The sequence below is a fragment of the Eublepharis macularius genome, chromosome 3 (genome assembly GCF_028583425.1).
Source record: "Eublepharis macularius isolate TG4126 chromosome 3, MPM_Emac_v1.0, whole genome shotgun sequence".
NCBI classification, from domain to species: domain Eukaryota; kingdom Metazoa; phylum Chordata; class Lepidosauria; order Squamata; family Eublepharidae; genus Eublepharis; species Eublepharis macularius.
In genome coordinates this window covers 185,456,637-185,478,346 of record NC_072792.1, presented here as the reverse complement: position 1 = coordinate 185,478,346, position 21,710 = coordinate 185,456,637, and the positions used below count along the sequence as shown (strand labels likewise).

At 48.5% G+C, this 21,710-nt stretch overlaps 1 protein-coding gene across 2 annotated transcripts in view; it reads left to right on the top strand.

Annotated features, from left to right (window-relative positions):
* The window catches only part of CLPB (ClpB family mitochondrial disaggregase), a 90,885-nt gene that overhangs the window by 51,577 nt on the left and 17,598 nt on the right, over nucleotides 1-21,710 (top strand). For both annotated transcript variants that reach the window (XM_054975095.1, XM_054975094.1), the window contains exons 7-8: nucleotides 7,540-7,654; nucleotides 18,271-18,348. In XM_054975095.1, coding sequence (XP_054831070.1) covers nucleotides 7,540-7,654; nucleotides 18,271-18,348 — 193 coding nt within the window. The remainder of the gene's footprint in view (nucleotides 1-7,539; nucleotides 7,655-18,270; nucleotides 18,349-21,710) is intronic.

The following is a 21,710-nucleotide window of genomic DNA, read 5'->3' as shown; positions in this document are numbered from 1 at the left end:
CTCCCTCCTGTTTTACAAGGTCAGTGTTTGATGCCGGATCTCAGCGTACGCAAAAAGCATGTTGCCTGCATACAATTCTGAGTTATCATAGGCCTTGCCCTTGTGGAGAGAAAGCCGTTTGTCTGTCTCCTTAGGACTGGAAGACCTGCTCTTCAGACTGAAGTCAGGAGACCTGTGGCTCATTGGCCACGGTACCCTTGAGCCTGCACAGAACTCCAAGATCTTTCTCCGAGTGTCAGGCAGTGGCAACAGCTCCAATAAGGAACCTGCTGGTGGTATTTTTCCATTCCCGGGTGACTGGCGGTAGCATCTGCTGCCTGCCTCAATTAGCCGGATTCTAGGTAGATTGACGAATGTGATGCCTGTCTCATCTGGAAGCCAACACTAAAGGTCCAGTGGATCGGTTCTGCCCTGGACACTTTATACTACCAAGAGCGAAAGGGAAGACTCTTTTTCTCTGCAGAAGGTTAGCGATGGACTGGTCTCTTGAGTCTTTAACAGGGGAAAGGCAAGTTAAATATGTCATATAAAAATAAATATTTGTCTCAAAGCGACCAGAGCATTCATGCATGTTGACCACCAAGGAGTAGAGAACAGGAGTAGAATAATGGGCGGAAAAGCAGCAGAGAGTAGATGTGGGGTCAAGATAGGAGCAATCAGTTGGCAGAGAGTTGCACAGAGATTGAAGTTTTAGGTGGGCAGCCGTGTTGGTCTGCAGTAGCACAGCAGGATTGGAGTCCAGCGGCACCTGAGAGACCAACCAGATTTCCAGAGTCTGAGCTTTCGAGAGGCAGAGCGCTCTTTTTCAGACACGAGAGGACTCCTGTCTGAAGAACGGAGCTGTGACTCTTGAAAGCTTACACTCTGGAAATCTGGTTGGTCTCTCAGGTGCCACCGAACACAAAGATTGGAGGCTTTCAAGAAAAGGCTGGGTGGGTGTCTTTTGAGTTTAGGGTGTTCTGGTGGATCTCACTAAAAGATCCCTCCCTTCCTTATGACATAAATGTTAAAAGATACTAAATAAATAAGTGCTTGATGCTTCTTCACAGAGCATTTTATTGCTAGGTGTGTTTGTTTGTTTGATATTTTATTTATAGTCTGCCTTTCTCACAGAGAGTTAAGGCGAATTACGCAGAGTAAATCAACAGGATGGGGCATCCAGTTAACAGTGTTAATAGGATTAAGGTTGCAAAAACCTGAAACCGAAGCGTAAGTATTAACTGGGCATATTAAATGGTGCAGGCATTGCATAGTAGGCATTGCCAAGACCACGGCTGTACAGCCTGGAAAATCCACAACAACCATCAACAATACATTGCATAGTAGGTTCACGCATACAGCAACCGATAGTACGTACTGTGCTATCGTCCACAGCCCCTTTCCCTTTATTAAAATTGTCTTAAAGGTGAAGGGATTAGATGATCTTTCATAAGAAGCTCCTTCCCCTGTATCACAAAGGAGATTGCATTCTCAGCGTCTTTGCAAAAAGTTGATTATACACTGAACCATGATCCGCTGAGCTTCTTCGCTTTGAAAATCTTCCCAAGATTGAGGCGGGGGGGGGGGGGGAGATATGTCATACTGGGATTGCTCCCAGATAAACATGCATTGAATTGTAGCCTAAGCCAGATAGGTCTGTTGCCATTGCAGCATCCTGTAGCCATGAGTTCCACAGGTTGGTTGCACATTGTACAAAGAAACTCACCCTTTGTCTCTGTTTTGTCAGTTTCATTGTCTGAGTTTTGCAAGCAGCCGATTCCTTTATACTCCTGGCGCTCCCGAAGGCCCCCGGAGAGGACGCTTTCTCAGAGACCCCCCCTCTCGTCCTCACCGATCAGTTAGCTTTTTTATGTAGCTCCCTCTGTCTGCCCTTCGGTCACATCCGATCATTTATATTATGACAGAGCAGCTTTTATGTATTCTTTTATTTTCGAAATGTAAAAAAAAAAAGGCAGGGGGGAAAAAGAATTGGCCTATATATTTAGAAAGACAGAGATGTATAGATGGGGCTGGAGTAGTTTGAGGTCGGTGATATATACAGAGCCTCAGGGAGCTCCACCATTGACGCTCTGGATGCCGTCCCGCAAGTGTCGTTCCGCTGGGATCGGCCGGGAAGTTATTGCTCCATATAGAAGCATCACGACTGATGGGGTGTCTCAGTTACACACTAGACTGATAGCAGCAGCCAAAATTGGATTGTTTGCTATTTATTTTTTTAAAAACTTCTGTCAAGGTCACTAACACGGCAGAAAAAGCACTGGCCGGTTGGTGTGTTTTGTTGTCTTTCTAAGCCAGAGGAGCAACGCGCTCCTCCCATGCCATTTCTGCTGCTTACGCTGCTGCCACGGCGCTCTCGGAGCATGCCTGTGGTAGGGCTTGGGCCTGGATGTAGCACACCCCAAGGGCAGATTCCCACCTTGTGTAACTTGCTTTCCACAACAGTCTTGCAAGAAAAGAATGTAACGTGCCCTTGCTGGATCGGATCGAGGGTCTGCCTAGTCTAACATCCTGTTTTCCACAGCAGCTGGCTAGAGGAGTCCAGGAACTCCGCAGGCTACCGCCTTCCCCTGCTGTGTCCTCCATGACAGCTGGCCTTCCAAGGTGTGCCGCACGCATCATTTCAAAAATGAAAGGTTCTGGAGCTCAGTTCTGGGGCTGGTCATAGCCTCCCCCACTCCCTGAGGCCCCCCGTCCTCCTCCTCCCAGCCACGAGGCTGCTTGTCGTCATTCGGAAGGAAGGGCAGCTTGCACATGTCTCTCCTTTAACAGCGTTGAGCCCCTTTAGTGGCTGAGCACTGGCTTGGATGAATCCACACAAACTGCCTTCAGTATAAACCATTGCACGCAAACTTCCCACCACAATGGCTGTACAAAAAGTGCTAGTGCATACGTGGAGTCCTATGAACAATCATTAAAGTGCTAATAAGGCAAGATAAAAGGCATCTTCAGCAGCAATTCAAAACATAAAGTTCATAGGAGAACTGCCAGGTACAGCACAAAGGGGGTAGGTGGAAGGACCATCTGACGGGCGGACCGCTTCACTTTCTTAATCCCGTTTCCGTTCTTTATCAAAGATGGTTGAAGATGGTTAATCATTTTATGGAGGCAGGACATAATGAAATGGATTTAAAATGCATGGCAGTGTATACTCCAAAAGAAAAAAAAACCTGGAGGCAATTGACATAGATCTACATAGAAAAGAGTCCGTTTGGAGCTACAGATTTAACACCTTAGTGCCCAGGGGCTTGAACATTAACAATGATTACACTTAACTGCCAGGGCCACGAGCCGGCAAATCAGAGAAGGGGACAAACCAGCCAACCTCTGCGCAAAAGAATAAATGGACACAAATCTGACATTAGAAATGGCAACGTCCAGAAACCAGTGGGAGAACACTTGCATCTACCAGGACATCCCATCAAGGACTTAAAGGTCGCTGTAGTTCAACAGAAACCTTTCAAAAACAAAATCCAGCGGGAAGCTGCTGAATTGGAATTCATATGTAAATTGGACTCAGTCAGGCTGGGATTGAATAGGGACTATGAATGGTTATCTCATTATCAAAAGTAACCGATTTCCTTTACAGAAGCAAACTGATCTCCATATCAGAAGGAGCTGTTTGCATCTACTCCGCCCTCCCCTCTCCTCCTCTATACCTGACCAGTTTCTTCTTGCCCTCCATGCATCTGACGAAGAGAACTGTGATGCTACAATAAAGTTGGTTAGTCTTAAAGGTGCTACTGGACTCTTTTTGATTTTGCTACAACAGACTAACACGGCTAACTCCTCTGGATCTATCACCTGGGTGGGATCAGGCACAGAACAGGAGGCAATTCCCTTCTGCCCTTCAGCCAGTCAGGATAAGAAGTGGAGCAGGTGGCAATGCCCACCCCCTTCAACCTACTGGAATAAGGCACTGAGCAGGCAGCAATGTCCACCCACCTTCAACCTGCTGGAATCAGGAGCTGAGAAGGTGGCAATGCCCACACCCTCTTCACTCAGTTGGGACCAGGAGAAGAGCACGCAGCAAAGCCCACCACCCGCCTTTGCCTGTCAGGATCAGACAAGTAGCAGCAGGTAATGCCGGCTCCTTCATTCACCCAGCAGGTAACAGGTGGCAGTGCCCACCCCTCTTCACCCAGCTGGGATCAAGCTTGGGGCAGGCAGCAATGCCTATCCCCCTTCACCCAGCCGTAATCAGGCACAGAGCTTAAGGCCATGCCCGTTTTCCTTTCACCCGGCTGGGATCAGAAGCGGAGCAGGTGGCAATGCCTGTCCCCCTTTACCTGACCTGTATCAGGCATGCAGCAGGCAGCAAAGCCCACCACCCACCCCTTCATGTTGCTGAGATCAGGTGCGGAGCAGGTGGCAATGCCCACCCCCCTCCTTCACCCGCTGGGATCAGTGACGGAGGAGGAGGGAATGCTTGCCTGCCCGCTCTCCCTTTCTAGAGCCTGTTGTATTTTTCCCCACAATGGGCTTTGTTTCTAGTCAATACATGAATGGCTTGTGAGTATGTATTAATTAACTGTATATTATGAATTTATGATGATTTATTATGTTTCAACTGTTCATATGTACTTTTGTAAAGGCTTTTCGAACTTGAAATTGGCATTGGCTCTTCAACCATCTTTGATAAAGAACGGAAACGGGATTAAGAAAGTGAAGCGGTCCACCCGTCAGATGGTCCTTCCATCGACACCTTTTGTGCTGTACCTGGCATTTCTCCAATGAACTTTATGCTTTGAATTGCTGCTGAATATGCCTTTTATCTTGCCTTATTAGCACTTTAATGATTGTTCATAGAACTTCATGTTTACGTATGCATTAGCACTTGTTGTACAGCCATTGTGGTGGGAAGTTTGCGTGTAACAATATATATTGAAGGCAGTTTGTGTGTATAAGAAAATATTTATTACAAATAATAAGGCATTTATATTTAAAAATCGATTTATTGTTTAGTTAGTATGTCACGATATACAGTATCTTTTGGCTATTGACTCTCGTGATTCTCTCTGTACTGGTACTTGGATGAAGCCACAGTATCAGGTTGCTCTTGCGGGGAGGTAAGAGAAGGAAGCATCTCGGAACCCATCCTGGAAGGAAAGAAATCACTTTGCTCTGTGCATCTTGCAAACTGCCCCTGGGAATCCCATTGCATCGCAGCTGTTTTGGGCAGTAACCCAGAAGAGAGCTAGTGTGGTGTAGTATTTAGAGGATCTGGGAGACCTAGGTTCAATCCCCGCTCTTGTCTTGGAAGCTCGCTGGGTGACCTTGGCCTAGTCACAGCCTCCTTCCTCACAGGGTTGTAGGGAGGATAAAATGGAGGAGAGAATGATAGAAGCTGCTTTGGGTCCCCAACGGGGAGAATGGCAGGGTATGCATGGAGTAAAATAAATTTAAAAATTAAACTAACCACCAGTAGATCTCTCTCGCCTCCATTAATCTGGCAAAACACTTTTTAAAAGCCACCAGATGGTGGCCACCATGAATTCCACGTCAGTTAACTGTGGGAAGCCGTGTTAGTATCCGGTAGCAGAATCCAGAGGCACCTTAAAGACCAACAAAAATTTTCGGGGGGTAAGCGTTCATGAGTTACATCTCACTTCATCAGATACAAGTAAGAATGAAGATCCATCTCTTCTACCCAGTTCAGAGGCTGGGAGGGGTGTTACCAAGAAGGGTCAGAAGTCAGAGGTATGGTGCAAAATGTAATCAGCTTGATTAGAAAAGGTGGGAAGTGCAGAAAATTAGCATCTGTCAGTTCACGTGTGTGCGTGAGTGTGCGTGTGTGTAGCAGCCTCTATCTGTGACCAAGCATGTGTTGCCTATTTTGAATCCTCCGGTCTTGAGCATGGATCTTGAGCATGTGGCGGCAGAGCCTGCAGTCCTTAAAAATTGCTTCTGCCCGTGAGATGGTTCAGGCTCGTTGTTTGGGGGAGTCCCATTGTCTTGACTGACTGGTCTGGCCTGATTCGGGTATAGGCGTGCCATTTAGCATCCCAAGTCGTCTTGTTAGCTTTCCCGTATCAGACCATTTATTTCCTGGCAAGAGGGACACCTCAACGATGTGCTTGGCATATAGTGCGCAGGTAAAAAATAGTACTAGAGAATCACTGCTTCCATTTAATATTGCTTCCATTTATATGTTTATCATTATATTTTACTTTTATTTATTTATTTATTTTGATTTATATTCCACTCACCCCACAAGCCGGCTCAGAGCAGATTAAGAACGTCTCGCCACCCATGCAGGAGCTCGCAAAGTCTGATGCAGGGCATGTTGTCAGACCCAGGCCCTGCATTGAAAATGCTGAATAATAATATTCATATCTGCCATTGAGAAATTTTATTGTATACAGGAAAACGTTTTAAATGTTTGTTCATGATGTTTTTATTGTTTTAAATTGTATGTTGTAAATTGTTGGTTGTTACACCGCCCTGAGCCCGTCTGACGGGGAGGGCGGTCTAGAAATGTAATGTGATAAATAAATAATAACACACTTTGTAAACAGCTCTGTGTGAGCATTAAATTGTCCTGAAGGGCGGTATATAAATCGAATGTTGTTGTTGTTGTTTTTATAAATGTCCTTCCTACTGGTTGTACTCTCGCACAATGTAATCCGCCTTGAGTCTCAGTGAGAAAGGCGGACTATAAATGATATTAATTAATTAATTAAATATTAAAACATAAAACATAATTAACTATATATTTGATGTTAACTAACTTAATATTTTTAGAGGGTAGCCATGTTGGTCTTCAAGGTGCTACTGAACCCGAATGTTGCTCTTAAAAGAATAAGATAGTACCGTCCACTGATTCTGTATAGATCGTAACAGGAGTGTGATTCCAGGAGGCATTTTATCTTGCCCAAAAGTAAGCTGGTTCACAAGGCAAGGAACATGTTCAAAGAAGACACTCTGGATGATTTTTGTTTCCTGTATTTATAAGTTTTCAAAATCATCTACCAACCATCACTCACATTGTTAGCTAATTATCTTGTACTTTCAAACACCATACAAAGTTATTGATACTCATCTCTCCAAACAAACATAAATGCCATGTGAACACATTTCTCCTATATTTAATCATCATTACCAAGAATATAAAAAAAAAGTGATCACGTTCTTTTTTCATACACATGACTGTCTGTGGGACCCCAACCAACCCACCCGGTCTTTGAACTAGATACTCAGTTCCTTGTTTAGTTGGACTTTCTTATCATTCTCGGATGCTTCTCCCATCTGGGCCTAGACACATATTATATCTATTGATATTAATTATATGGTTTATAATCTGCTAGAGGCCATATTAGTCACTTACGCCTCTATGCTTTACCTCTCCCCAAGGCCATTCTGAAGCACTGGGGCTTTAACATTAATCTCTCCGTTACATCTCAAAGCAGATTGTGAAGAATCTTGTGTTGTGAGCACGCTTGCTGTGTGGGTTTCGTGTCCTCTGTTCAGACGGCGTATAATGGCCGTTAGAATATGTTTTTTAAGAAGCTGGTGCTGATATCCTCCTCCTCCTTCCCGCAGTTCCAGGAAGAGCAGCGCAAGAGAGAAATAGAGGAACGGCGGCGGTTTCCCCTGGAGCAGAGGCTCCGAGAACATATCATTGGCCAGGAGAGTGCCATAGCAACTGTGGGAGCGGGTAAGAGTCCGTCCAGTTCGATTAGCCTGCTGTTTCACAGAGCCCTCTGAGAAGCAAAGAACAGGTATCTGGAACAAGAATAGGACGGCCTGCGTCTTACTTCGTTGAAACAGAAGTGTGCATGTACAGTAAAGTACGTGCTGTGTCCTGAGCGCGCTGCAGAGCTCAAGATTTCACCTTTGAAAAACTTATCTCTGTTTTGGAGGAATAAGTTTCTTGCCGTGATATTAGCAGAGGGAAAAATACGGGACAATGCCAGAAATCCAGTTACATGGAGACTGCCTTGAGCTAAATGGGAAGAAACAGGATAGATATTTATTCAGGAGTGCAGAATTGCTTCATACGGGGCGGGGTTGTTTTTTTCCAGTGCAGGGATGGGGGAAGATGGCTTCTGGAAATAGGAAGTAGGGAGGCGGTCTGGTTTTCAGTGGCCAGGAAAGGCCATCTGGCAAACGGGCCAGCTGTATCTCCCACCAACCCGAAATGGTCACGCTGTAGCATGTGATTGTGGCCCCCAAAGCATTCCCGGCCTCACCTTTTTAAGGGTCCCAAACCTTCCCTGGCAGCTTTTTATTGTAGAGCAGCTCCTGGTGTCATGCAAAGCTGCCAGTTATGACACAGGCCCAGTACGACCTGCTGCACTTGGGAGGGCTCTCCGAAATTTCGGGCAAGAAGGGGGATCTCCCGGGCCTGGTGCCTGTCCGAGGGCCTTGAGCTAGAGTTGCAGACATTGAACCCTAGTTTGTCTGCATGCAGAACAGGGACGCTGCTATTGAGTCACGCCCGGCTGTGTTTAATGTAAGAATGAAACGCTTTCCTGGATGTTGCAGAAGAGAGAGGCTGGGTTCTGAGGGGCTTCTGTTCACAGAACTTGCCTGTAAAATTCACTCGGGCACTGGTTTTGCACGCTGATGCAATCTTTCTCATGCTTGTTCTTCTACGCACGGAAAACGTTACGTCAGACAGGGATAGCTGCGTTACGTCTGTTGCAGGAAAAACAGGCACTTGAAGGACAGGCAGATTTCTGTAGCATGTGCTTCATTTAGAAAAATCGCAAAATACACCAGTTCAACCAAAATAGGTTTAGACTACAAAATATATACTACAAAAATCACCATATGATATTACAGTATAAAGAGAGGGGAGGCAGCACGGTATAGCCTGATCTTGTCAGATCTCGGAAGCTAAGCAGGGTCGGTACTCGGATGGGAGATCCCCGAGGAAGACTCTGCAGAGGAAGGCAATGGCAACCCCCCTCTGCTCCTCACTTGCCTTGACAGCCCCTTGCTGGGGTCGCCATAAGTCAGTTGTAACTTGATAGTAAAAAGTCCAGCATGATGCATCTGACGAAGAGAGTTGTGGTTGGTTGTTGTGGGTTTTCCGGGCTGTATTGCTGTGGTCTTGGCATTGTCGTTCCTGACGTTTCGCCAGCAGCTGTGGCTGGCATCTTCAGAGGTGTAGCACCAAAAGACAGGGATCTCCACACTGTGACACTGAGAGATCTCTGTCTTTTGGTGCTACACCTCTGAAGATGCCAGCCACAGCTGCTGGCAAAACGTCAGGAACGACAATGCCAAGACCACAGCAATACAGCCTGGAAAACCCACAACAACCATCGTTCTCCGGCCGTGAAAGCCTTCAACAATACAGAGCTGTGGTTCTCGAAAGCTGATGATGCATCTGACGAAGAGAGCTGTGGTTCTCGAAAGCTTATGCCTCAATAAAGTTGGTTAGTCTTAAAGGCGGGTACTGGCCTTTTTACTATTTTGCAACTACAGACTAACAGGGCTAACTGCTGTGTATTTGTTACTTGATGACACTATACACACACGTTATAGTATAAACACATCAAAAGTATATGTACAGATTTACTGTAGCATAAGCTGTTATCAAAGTGATCTTTGTCCCACGAGAGGTCAGAAACAAAGTACGAGTTGTGGGCTCTGTGAGCACGTGTGCTGTAGGAGCATCCCTGACACCCACAAAAAACCCACACGGGACCTAGAGTGAGTTTCCTCTGCCAGAAAGGCAAGCTGTATCCCAAAGCAGAGATGGGAGGCAGATTGCATTCTGAAGCAGAGATCTCTGAAACCTCTGGCTGCCTTCGGAAGGAAAGATAACAAAGCTCTTTCCACTTCTCTGACGCTCAGAGCACGGTGTGTAGTAAATAAAGAATATTAAAACTCTTTGTCAGACTCCTGGTGCTGAAATCTCCCCCTCTTGCATTCATGAGACCATTAAAAGGGATGGATTGAACAGGGAGAGGAGTACCCAGAACAGCAAGATGGAAACCAGCTCTAGGCGCGTTGTGATGGACGCTCATTCCTTCCTCTCTCTCGTACTTTCAACAGTTTGCGCAAGTGGTCTGCTGCTGTGAGCCGGGCGACTTTGCAGTAATTTGAGTAAGAGTTCAGATCTGCTTCCACCGTCAGAGAGGGCTCTAAAATTGAAAGCCCTGCCCTGAGGACCGGGTCTGCCTCTTGTAACCATCAGCCATTAAATGCACAAGAGGTTGTTCAGGAACACATCAGCTGCCCTTGGTCATGGGCTGCTAGGCAAAGAGACGGCAGCTCGTGGAAGAACAGATAATCGTTGCGTCTGTGTTTTTCACAATCTGCACATAATTCAACTTCCAGACAGTGTCAAGCCTTCATTTAGGGGTGGGAAGCGTTTCTAGTCCTTTGGGCTTCCCTTAGAAGCACGTGGGTGATGCTCATTAACTTGTGGCAGCCAGAAGGGGGCTTAGCAGGCCACCTGTAGATCACCCACCCTTTCTGTATTCATTTGGATCTTTGTCCCTCCAGAGGAGTTAGCCATGTTAGTCTGTAGTTGCAAAACAGTAAAAAGTCCAGTAGCACCTTTAAGACTAACCAACGTTACTGAGGCATAAGCTTTCGAGAACCACAGCTCTCTTCGTCAGATGCATCTGACGAAGAGAGCTGTGGTTCTCGAAAGCTTATGCCTCAGTAACGTTGGTTAGTCTTTAAAAAGCCAGGACAAGCACAATCAAATTACGAAAAAGAAGCCGATATGCAAATGTGATAGATTTGCATAATGCATGATAATCATAGTACTTATCCCTTGATAAGTGCCCTAAGCTGGCGTAAGTGCAGAACCAAGACCTTGCTCGTAGGTCGAACTAACGTCAGGTGGCATTTCCCGGCATACAGTTGCATTTGGGATGAGGAGATGGCAGAGGATACAAATCTCTGGTACTGGCCGACTGGGGACTGTTCGTGGTCCCCTCCTTAGGTTAGGCTGCCTGCCCAAAGAGGAAGCAGTCGAGGGGAAGGAGCACTTGGGGGTTACTGGCATGGAACAGGAGAGCAGGGCGGGGTGAGGGAAATGGAGAAGGCTCACCTCACCACTTCTGAAACTGCCATCATTTGCCAGCACTTGGCCCCTAGATTCTGCCCTCACCTACTTATTTCTTTGCTTGTTTAAAGCATTTGTATGTCACTTTTCCATCCCTAATAGAGGGTCCCCAAGACAGCAAATGACAGATACTAAAACATTACAACAACATTTAGAATGTGTATATCCGTGCAATATTTAAGCTTCTTGGCCGAGAAACTGAACAGTGTTTTAAAAGCATCCGAGAGCCCAGATGCTAAAATCTGACGGGCAAAACTCCCAGCCTGTCAAGTCGCAGCCGTGCAGTAAAGGAAGGTCTCTGGATGTTGTTTCTTCACAGGACGGAGGGAGGGAGGGAGCGGAGAGGATGAGCCTTGCCACGTGTGCGCCCCATTTAGAGCACGGCTGTGCCTGAAGGCAGCAGCGGGGGCTAATTGGGCAGCTTTGATTAATGGGCAGAGCCCCTCTCAGACACAGGTGGTGGCGAGAGCAGCTGCCTTCCTGCCAGCGCCCTTGATCGAATTACCCGGGACCAGGCGCTCCGCCTTGACTGCCTCGGGACGTTGTGCTGGGAAGCTGGGACCTGCCCGGGACGTTGCTGCTGCCGCCGCTGCCACTCCATCCCCGACTTGCTGAATATGGAGAGGTGTCCTTCCCTGGCACCCCCTGCTCTCCTTGGTCCATTTCTAGCCCGGCCCTTCTGGTCTCCCATTTGGGGTGCTGTTCAGGCTTGGCCTTGCCAGATGCATGCGGTACACTTCCGGGCAGAGGAAGGTTCTCTGTGCCCCAGGTCCAGTGCCGGAGCCACTTAGTCTGTGTGCCCCTTCCCATGCTAGTGGAAGTGAAAGGGGGGAGTCCTAGAGGATCACAGTTCTGCCTCCGGTGGGGCCTTCCGTGGGCGGAAGAGGAACGAGAGCCACCTTGGCTGGCCTCAGAAATGTTTGGAGAGGCCGGGCCTTTTACTCTGCGTTCCAGCGACCTTGCCATGACGGTGTGTGAAGCCCTGTTTTCATGGCCTCCCATCCGTGTCAGAGCCTTGCCACGTGGTCACGCTCCAGCATGACAGTAGACCAGGAGAGCTCTTCTCCATCTGAGAACATGGGAGGATCCTCTTGTGCCCAACCACCGAGCAGGAGCCCAGGAGGAGCTGAGCTGCATCTCCCCTCCGCCCCATCCACTGCTGTATCAGAAGTGAGCTCCCTTGAAGGGGGAGCGTATTTCCTTCCCTTTGAACTGAGAGCAGTCGTAGATCAAGAGGGCAGCAATTTGCAGTCACACCTGTTGCGTTCTGTTTGGAAGATGCATGTCGCCATGTTCAATGTTTGGTATGAATCCCAAGTCATTTTAGCAACTGGGTAGGGGGGGCTGGGCGACCAGCAGATTTCCAGGTCAGCTTTCGTTGTATGTATAGTAGATTTTTATGTCACCTTTCCACCAAGGAGGCATTACATATTCTCCCCACCCCAGTTTTATCCTCACAACAACCCTGCAAGGTAGGTTAGGCTGGCCCAATGTCACCCAGCGAGCGTCAGAGGTGAGCAGGGATTGGAATTTGGGTCTGTCTGGTCCTTAACTGGCACACTGACCTTGCACCGCCTCACCTTCAAAGACCCATTTGGTCTCAACCCATTAACTGCCAGGGCCACGAGCAAGCAAATCAGAGAAGGGGGCAAAGCCAGGCCAGCTCCATGAATGCCAACACGTTGGCTCACAAGCGCCAGGCTGGTCCTCGGTTCATGCCCGAAGGACGTCACTCCTTTGGTATCGCAGGCACACTCGGCCCAAGAAGCCCCACAGAATGAATTGATTTGATAAATGGACATTTATTACGCTCACAAATTGGCTGAAACCAATTTTGGCCACGTCAACCCCTGATAACTGCTGAGGTATTGATTTGTGTAAAGTAATACAGTGAATTTATCAGTTCAATAGCCAGCTGAAAGGGCCTCTTGGAGACCCGGAGCTGCGTCTTCACGGGTACGGATGGAAACATAAAGCCAGGGCTAGGAACGGGGATGTGGGGGGTCATCTCTTTTTTGCTCCCAGGAACCACGCTTGCTTCCAGTGGAGTTTTTTGGGGGGAGGGGAATGCCTTGCCGAGGCTCCCCACAACATTTCACTGCTGTGAGAGGCATATAACTTTGGGGGGGGGGTGCATTTCCCCTGCCCCAACCATTGAGGCCAGGGATGAAAAATTAATGATGCGGCCATATAAAAGGACGTTAAAGGCATTCAGCACCTGAAACGCCACGTCAGCCGGGGCTGGCTGCGTTGCTAACTGACGTTTTAGCCTTCCTGTCTCAGTGTGGAGGGTTTCTTCGCTGGGTGCCTTTGTTCTCTTTTCTCACGTGCCCCTCATTTGTGGCCAAACAGAAACACCATGCAGTGCTTTAAAAGGCTTTGCTGTTCTGGCTCACAACAGCCCTGCAAAGTAGGTCTCTCTTAGGCCCATTTTACAGATAGGGAGCCAGGGCCGAGAGAAGTGGGGAAAGTAAAGATGAGATCACTGTAATGGGAGTTGTGTGAGAGAGAGGAAGAGAGACTGAATGAACCTAGGTCTCCCATATCCTACTGGCTCAGCTCTTGCCATGAAAACCCCACCAGGGGTCGCCATAAGTCAGCTATGACTTGAGGGCACCACACACACACACACGCTAGGCTATATATGCATCCTGAAAATAAATATTTATTATGTGGTCCGGTGCGGTGCAGTGGTTGGAGTGCTAGACTGGGAATGAGGAATCCTGAATTCGAGACTCCAGTTGGCCCTGAAGCTCACTCGGAGGCCCAAGGTCCCCCAACAAGTTTTCATGGCAGAGTGGGGATTCGAACCTGGGTCTCCCAGATATGTTTATTAGGGGGGCTCCTGGTTCAGTGGCAGCAGGTGCATGGAAAGTGTTTCTCTAAGTCTCTGGAGACCACTGTCGGGCAGAGTAGGCAGGACTGGGCCAAAGGTAGCATTCACACCCCGGTGGTTTAGATCAAGATGAGTAGCCGTGTCAATCTGTAGCAGTAGAAAAGAGCAGGAGTCCAGTAGCACCTATAAGACTGACAAAAATTTTGGTAGCCGTGTTTGTCTGTCTATATCAGTAGAAAAGAGCAAGAGTCCAGTAGCACCTATAAGACTGACAAAAATTGTGGTAGGTTAAGCTTTTGTGAGTCACAGCTCACTTCTTCAGATACAGCTGAAGAAGTGAGCTGTGGCTCACAAATGCTCAGACCCTACCACAAATGTTGTTAGTCTTCTAGGTGCTACTGGACTCTTGCTCTTTTCTACTACCCCTGTGATTTGTAAGGGCTGAGCGTTTGCTCGCTTTAAAAATAAGGGAAGTCTGAGTTTCTTCACAAACCCAGTTCCACGCCAGATAGTAACGTCTGCAGATGGATCACATCCTGCTCCTTGGTTGCATCTTGCACGTGCTCGTCAGCAGGGAGTTGCTTGTTCTTGCGCTGCCAGAAGGTCTTGCAGGGCTCCCCAGTCCTGCTCTGGACTTTACTGGTCACGGGCGCTTCTGACCCCACCGTCCCCGATGTCGCCGTATTCTGGCAGGAGCACAGCTGCCCTTTGAGACACCCCGCAATTCGGGGGGTGCTCTTCATTTTCCGCTCTGTCTGCCTTTCTGCTTCCATTATTCCATTCTGTTCTCCGAAAAACAGTATCTTTGCTTGTCTTTCCTTTAAAGCTTGGCGTTCTGCCTACTTTTAGGCGGTGCTTCTGTCAAACGCAATATGTTGCATCTCTGGGCCCTCTGACCTCTGACAAGGGCTGCCCGGGGCTGGTCTGTGCAGAATTTTAAAGAGCAGCCTTATGGGTGAACTCTCAGCATCGTGTATTTAGTTTTCTGTGCCTCCCTTTTGGGGGGACGTGCAAACGATCACAGAATGCTTTTATGATGGATACAGCTAGACTAATCCTCTAAGAGATGCAGCAGAAGAAAGAGGACCAGACAGGATAGGGTTGTCAGCTCCAAGTTGGGAAATTCCTGGAGATTTGGGGGTGAAACCTGGAGAAGGCAGGGTTTGGGGAGGAAAAGGACCTCAGCATGGAATGATTCCATAGAATCCACCCTACAAAGCAGCCATTTGCTTCAGGGGAACTGATCTCTGTGGCCTGGAGATCAGTTGTAATTCCAGGAGATCTCCAGCCACCACCTGGAAGCTGGCAAGCCTAAGACCGGAAATGGTGCCTGGTACTCGGGAAGGCCCTTAGGGCAGGTGTGACTCTCTCTCTCCATGAAGTAGAAAAGAGCAAGAGGCCAGTAGCACCTATAAGACTCACAACATTTGTGGTAGGGTAGGAGCTTTCCTGAGCCACAGCTCACTTCTTCAGATACAGCTGGAATGTGAGTCCATCTGTCCTTATATCTTGGAGAGTGGAGTGATTGTAGAAGCCCAATGACGATAACCGGTGAATGACAAAGGCAGGCGTGATTGGATAGGGTGGGGTATGCAGAGGGGTAGTGGGTTGTGGAGGAATCAGCATTGGTAATGGGACAGGAAGCCAATGTCTCAATTCAGTCCAGGGGGATGTTATTGTCTTGCGCTTATCAGTTGCAATTCAGCCATCTCCATGATCTCTCACCATGATAGCCCAATCCTGATTTGGGTATCCTAATCTACCAGTGGCACAAAAACCTTCAGGTTGGCCCATGAGTCCATCTAACCCAGTCTTGCGTTCTCTGGTTAGCAGAGGCCCTTTCTCAGCCTGTCCCATGAGATCCCTTGACACAGAGATGCTGGCCATTGAAAAAGGCGCCTCTCCTCTCCCTCCCTGGGTGTCTGCACACTGGTTGTGGATCCTCCACAGGGTGCAGGGAAGGGACAGCAACGTTCTAGTACAATAAGTGAACATTTAAATGACTCTTTCCCCTCTTGCTCTTTTCTATGTTTATCTTTTTTGGATATACAGTTGTGAATTTTAAGGGCCTGCTGTAAACCACCTCAGGTCCCTTTTTATGGAGAAAAGCATGTGAAATATTGTAAATAAATAAGAGGCGCGAAGGCATAGCCCGGCCTGGAATCTGCAGCATATATGTATGGTGTCTCCCTGTATTCTAGATGTTTTGGGGTGCTCGGCAGATGTTAGCACTCTCATCTTTTTAGGTATTCCTCCTGACCTGAGTCCTGGCCTATGAAAGTGTAACTGGGTTGGCTCGAATTTATCTTTAGTCCCTTTCATTGCGGAGTTATAAGGGGGAAAGTGCTGCCCTCGCCTTTTCCCCTTACAACTCTGGAATGGGCTAGAGACTTGCTTTTTTAAAAAATGAAAGCTGGGACTCCAGCATTCATGGTGATACATTGGTAGAACGTTAGATTGCAGTAGCAACTTCTGATTTTAAAGATAATCCAGAAGCTTTCCATTATTGTCTTTTGCTCAGTGTATGACCTAGCTGTGGGTTATATTGTATTTTCACTCACACTGTTGTAATCTGCCTTGGATCTCAGTGAGAAAGACGGACAATAAACAAATATCAATTGCAGGTGACCTCTTCCAGGCACTTTTAATAATGCATAAGGTTAGTCTTGACCCTCCACACTGAAAGGAAAAAATGGTTGAAGCTCCCAGCACTTCCTGGGCTGGCTTTCCCGGGCGGCTTCGGTGTGGCAAAGTGATTTTCTGAATGCTCCAGCGCAGAATGGGACGGCAGATCTCTGCGTCCTGACTGAAACCTGTTCTTAAACATTTTCCTGGGCTTGAGGAATCACGATCAGAACGTGCGTTGGCACATTCCGGGGGTTGCTTCGCCATGCCACCCAGAAGAGTCACCGTGTGGTGAAATAGTAAAGAGTCCAGTAGCACCTTTAAGACTAACCAACTTTATTGTAGCGTAAGCTTTAGAGAACTACAGCTCTCTTCGTCGGATGCATCGCCAATAAAGTTGGTTAGTCTTAAAGGTGCTACTGGACTCTTTACTATTTTGCAACTACAGACTAACACGGCTAACTCCTCTGGATCTATAACCTTATGGCGAGTAGACCTCGTGCAAGTCGTCCCCCGATCAAGAAACAGACATAGGCCCTTTTCATACTACACACCTGCTTCCGGGACATCGCGAAATGTAGCACAAAAACTGTGGAAGATAGCGCCTTCTCGCAAGAGTTTTGCGTGACATCGCGCAAAACTCTCACGAGAAGACGCTATCTTCCACATTTTTTGCGCGACGTTTCGCGATGTCCCGGAAGCAGGTGTGTAGTGTGAAAAGGGCCACAGAGCGTGGTTCGCCGAATCAGTTACGATTTGTAATGCTCATTACCCCCTTCCTCAATCAAATGGATTCTTGTTTTTGATTATGAAAAAGAACAAGGAGTCGGGGCTGTGGTTTCCCATATCTCCAGAAAAGAAAAGAGACGGTCATTATAGACCACACTGTCCTTGATAGACCGATTGGCTGTCTCGGTAGAAGGCGGCAGCTTCGTGTGTTCATAAGTGTGATTCGTGCCTAAGAGGTGTTCTCCTGTTTGTTTTTGTGCACATCCCTTTCTTGTTGTTTAGATGTGGTGCAATTTAAACTGACTACGGTGGTGGCTCATACCAACGGTGGGCATGTCCGCATGATCGAAAAGTGCCCCCGGACAGATGGGCAGGGGCTGGGGCTGACCCACCCAGCTTTTTAAATGCTGCTGTCTTATAGCGGAGGTTTTTTGTTTCTCTTTAGGGGGGCGGATCTGGTTTACCAAAATCTCTCTCTTATTCCCTGGCTGCCCCTCTGCATTCTTCCCTTAGTGCTTATGGTTGCTTGCACATCTGTTCAAGGCTTCCGTGACCTTGAATTCGAACCTTCCTTCCCGCTAGCAGAAAAGAAATAGCAAACTTCTCCTTGCCAGGGTTTTGTGCACAAAAGGTAACGTTTACAAGCTGGAGAGATGTTGCACCCCTTGCATCCCTCCCTCCCCTGAACTCCGCCCCTCCCCACCTACCCAGTGGGTCCTTTTCTGGTTCGTTCAGTGTCCGTCCACCGTTCTGTTTCCCTGGCAACCCTGAGTGCACATCCTGGAAAACTTTATCCGAAATCTGCTCTGGGCAGCTTTCCAAATCCATGCTAACCTGATTAGGTATCTCTGGGGGCCTTGCCGGCTAATCAAATTAGGTAGCTCTAATGGTAGCGAGGACTTTGAGTGGGCAGAGAGCAGTAAAACATAGTGTATACTTAGTGATAATTATACTTGCTGTTGTGTCATTGATTTATTTGCCTTTCCCTTTTTTACACGCTCAGATATATAACCCCTTTCCTTTTGTTTTTTTTGTTGTGTTTCAATTGCAGCCATCCGGAGAAAGGAAAATGGCTGGTACGACGAAGAGCATCCGCTGGTGTTCCTCTTCTTGGGATCGTCCGGAATAGGTAACGCGGCTGGCCTTCTTTGTCCAGAGGCTGAGCAGGCGAACTGGTAGTCGAGACCTTGCTGAAGATAAACTCTCGTGGCTTTTTGTCTCTAGCGGAGAGTACGGAATGCTCTTACCTGGAGGCCAGAAATCTCAGGCTACTTTTTCAAGCCCCCTCTCTGTTGGGTTTTGCAGCCCCCATACCTATTCACCCACCTCAGGCGCTCGATGTGGTCCTTCCCAAGCAATGGGGCTCCATAGGATATATCAGGGAAAATGAACCCCTCGGACCGCTCTAGGAATGGCGGTGCTTTCCTCTGGTGGAAGGAGCCCTTCTGTTGATTGTTGAGGTTCTTGCAACTGTAGCACCCAAGGAGTGCACAGCCATGAGCAGAACAGATCCATAGCATCCAACCCATACTGTTGTAAAGAGTCCAGTAGCACCTTTAAGACTAACCAACTTTACTGTAGCATAAGCTTTCAAGAGTCACAGCTCTCTTAGTCAGATGCATTTGACAAAGAGAGCTGTGGCTCTCAAACGCTTATGCTACAGTAAAGTTGGTTAGTCTTAAAGGTGCTACTGGACTCTTTACTATTTTGCTACTACAGACTAACACGGCTAACTCTTCTGGATCTAAACCCATACTGTTTGCACTAGGTACAGTATTTCCATAACTCACAAAACATTGTTCCTGTCCAGCAATTTTTTTTTAAGCCTTAATGTTCTCTACATGGTCATATCCGAAACTGATCCAAAATTGTTTTGCATGCTCTGACCTGGATAGCCCAGGTGAGCCCGATTTCGTCAGATCTCAGAAGCTAAGCAGGGTTGGCCTTGGTTAGCAATTGGATGGGAGACCTCCAATGAAGACCAGGTCTGCAAAGGCTGCCAATGGCAAACCGCCTCTGTTAGTCTCTTGCCATGAAAACCTCGCCAGGGGGTCGCCATAAGTCAGCTCTGACGTGAGGCCCACCAAATCCTATGGAAAAGCTGGGCTCTGCGGATCCAGAACACGGGGCCCATTCCCATCATGACTGCTGTTGGAGAGGAGCAGTTGAACAAGAGGGGGTGGGAGCTGTGTTTGGGGTGATGTCTGGAATGGAGGTGCCCTCTTCAGAGGCAGAGAACCGGGCTAGATGAGAAGGCCGCCTAGGAGGAGGGCTGCTGCAGAGACTCAGAGAAGTGAGCTTGGTGTTTGGAGCGACTCCCAAGGGAAGCAGAAGCAGGACTTGGCAGCCATGTAGGTGGCGGGGGGTGGGGGGAGTTCAGGGAAAGATCCTCATCTAGGGAGCTTCCCTCTTCAGGCGCTCTTTGACCCCCCCAGAGCCTTTGCCTGAGTCCCCTCGGGTCCGTGTCCATGCAGGCTCCTCCTTTGCGGAGAGACGAGTCTCCAGTTGTCGCTGGACTGGCGCGTGTGTTGATACCATGTCGATGTAGATTTATTCCGTAATATGTGTTTTGAATTATTGATTGCCTTCACGCCTCTAGTTTTATGACAGGCATTGCATATAAATTCAGTAAACAGAGAATATCCTGTTTCCTAGCGAATCTCCTCCCTGTCTCGCCGTCAAGGACACTGCGATGAGGGGAAGCCTTGTGTTGCTTGGCTGAGCCAGTGCAGCCGATCCAGTCTTGCAAAGGAATTCTTCCGTGTTCTCTCATGTCACTGCTCAGGAAGGAGGCATCTTCCTTGATAGATTTTCCCCCTTCTTATTTGTTGAGTGTGGAAGGCCCTTCCTGGTAGGTAAATCCCAGGAAACGGGCACTGGCTGGTCCACCCCATAGCCTTTGACTTGTGAGGCTCTGCAGGTTCCCATCTTGGCACCTGCGCTCTTTGCCATCTTCCGGAAACGGGAGAGGTCATCCAGGGATTGGGTCTGTTGCCATCAGTAACAGCGACAGCCCCTTACCTGTCTGGTGCCTTTTCATCCCGCCCTTCTTGCAAGGATCTCAGGTGGCATGCATGGCTTTCCCTTCCCCACTTGTATCTTCACAACAGCCCTTTGAGGTAGGCTAGGCTGAGAGAGTGTGAGCAGCCCAAGGTCACCCAGTAAGCTTCCGTGGCAGAGTGAGGATTTGAATCCGTGTCTGAAGAAGAGAGCTCTGACTCTCAAAAGCTGACACCTGAAAGACCTGTTGGTCTCCAAGGTGCCACTGAAATCCATGCTGCACCACGTCATAGAATACCCAGTGGTGCTCTGATGGCCGTGCGCAGAAATAGAGAGAGATGCGCCAGCTTCCATCGACCCGTCAGCATTTAGTGCGTCCAAGAAATGGAACCAAGGCTGAGGGTGAAGGGGCGGGGCTATGCAGACGGGAGAAGGCTTGATTCTCATTGGCTACAGCGTTCAAGACCAATAAACTGCCTTGATCTTCCTTCACCTTTCCACCTGGGAAGGAACGGCAGCCATTCCCTTACACAGGAGACAACGAGGTGCCGAACTTGGAAGCAGTGACAGCAAAACCTTCCTTGCATCCATGAGTTGAGCTGACCCAACCGTCCCTGGCCCAGGTCCTGCAGGGACTGCTGATGTGGAGTCGTTGTTGGTATCGGAGCCGGACCTTGGACAGCTGGGTTCAGATCCCAGCTGTGCCGTGGGAGCTCGTCGGGCGACCTTGGGCCCATCGCGATCGCTCGGTCCAACCTGTCTCCCGAGATTGTTGACGGGGTAGAGTGGAGGAGGGGAGAATGGTGTGAGAAAACACAAAGTAAAGTGGGATGTGAATAAAATTAAAAAATAACGACTGCAGCATGTGTCTGTGCACAGAACCTGGGGAGATGCATGCCCCCCACCCCGAGCTCTCCTTCCACATGTACGTCATCTTTTGTAATGATGAGTCAGTTTGCTAGTTTGTGTCCAAAGTGGGACAGACTAGAAGCGACCGGTGTCTCCATGTGCTCATCTCTGGGCTCCATGGAAACAAGCTGAACAGTGAAGCCAGCACGATCTGGTGGAATAGGGAGTCTTGGGTTCGAATCCCCGCTCTGCCATGGATGCTCATGGGGTGACCTTGGGGCAGTCGGTCTCAGCCTAACATGGGTCACAGGAATTTTGGGGAGGAGAAAATGGAGGCGGAAGAGAATGACGTCGCAGTCCCCTTGGGGTCCCCGTTGTGGAGAATTCCCAAACCAGAGCAGGGGCAGCCAGTTAGACCCTTGCCTGCTCCAGGGATGAAGGAGGGGGCCGAAGGACAATCTCCTACGTGGCCCCTACCACATGCGACACAAGGCCGCGGAGCTCCCGCTGTGGTGCCTCCCCACAACAGCCTCTGGAAACTAGGCTAGCAGCAGAGGCCTGTGTGGAGGCCCTGTGGTGTGGGGATTGCCCCGGGGGCCCAGGCCTTCTCTTGTAGCTCAGGTGGGGAAAGCGATCTGAAGA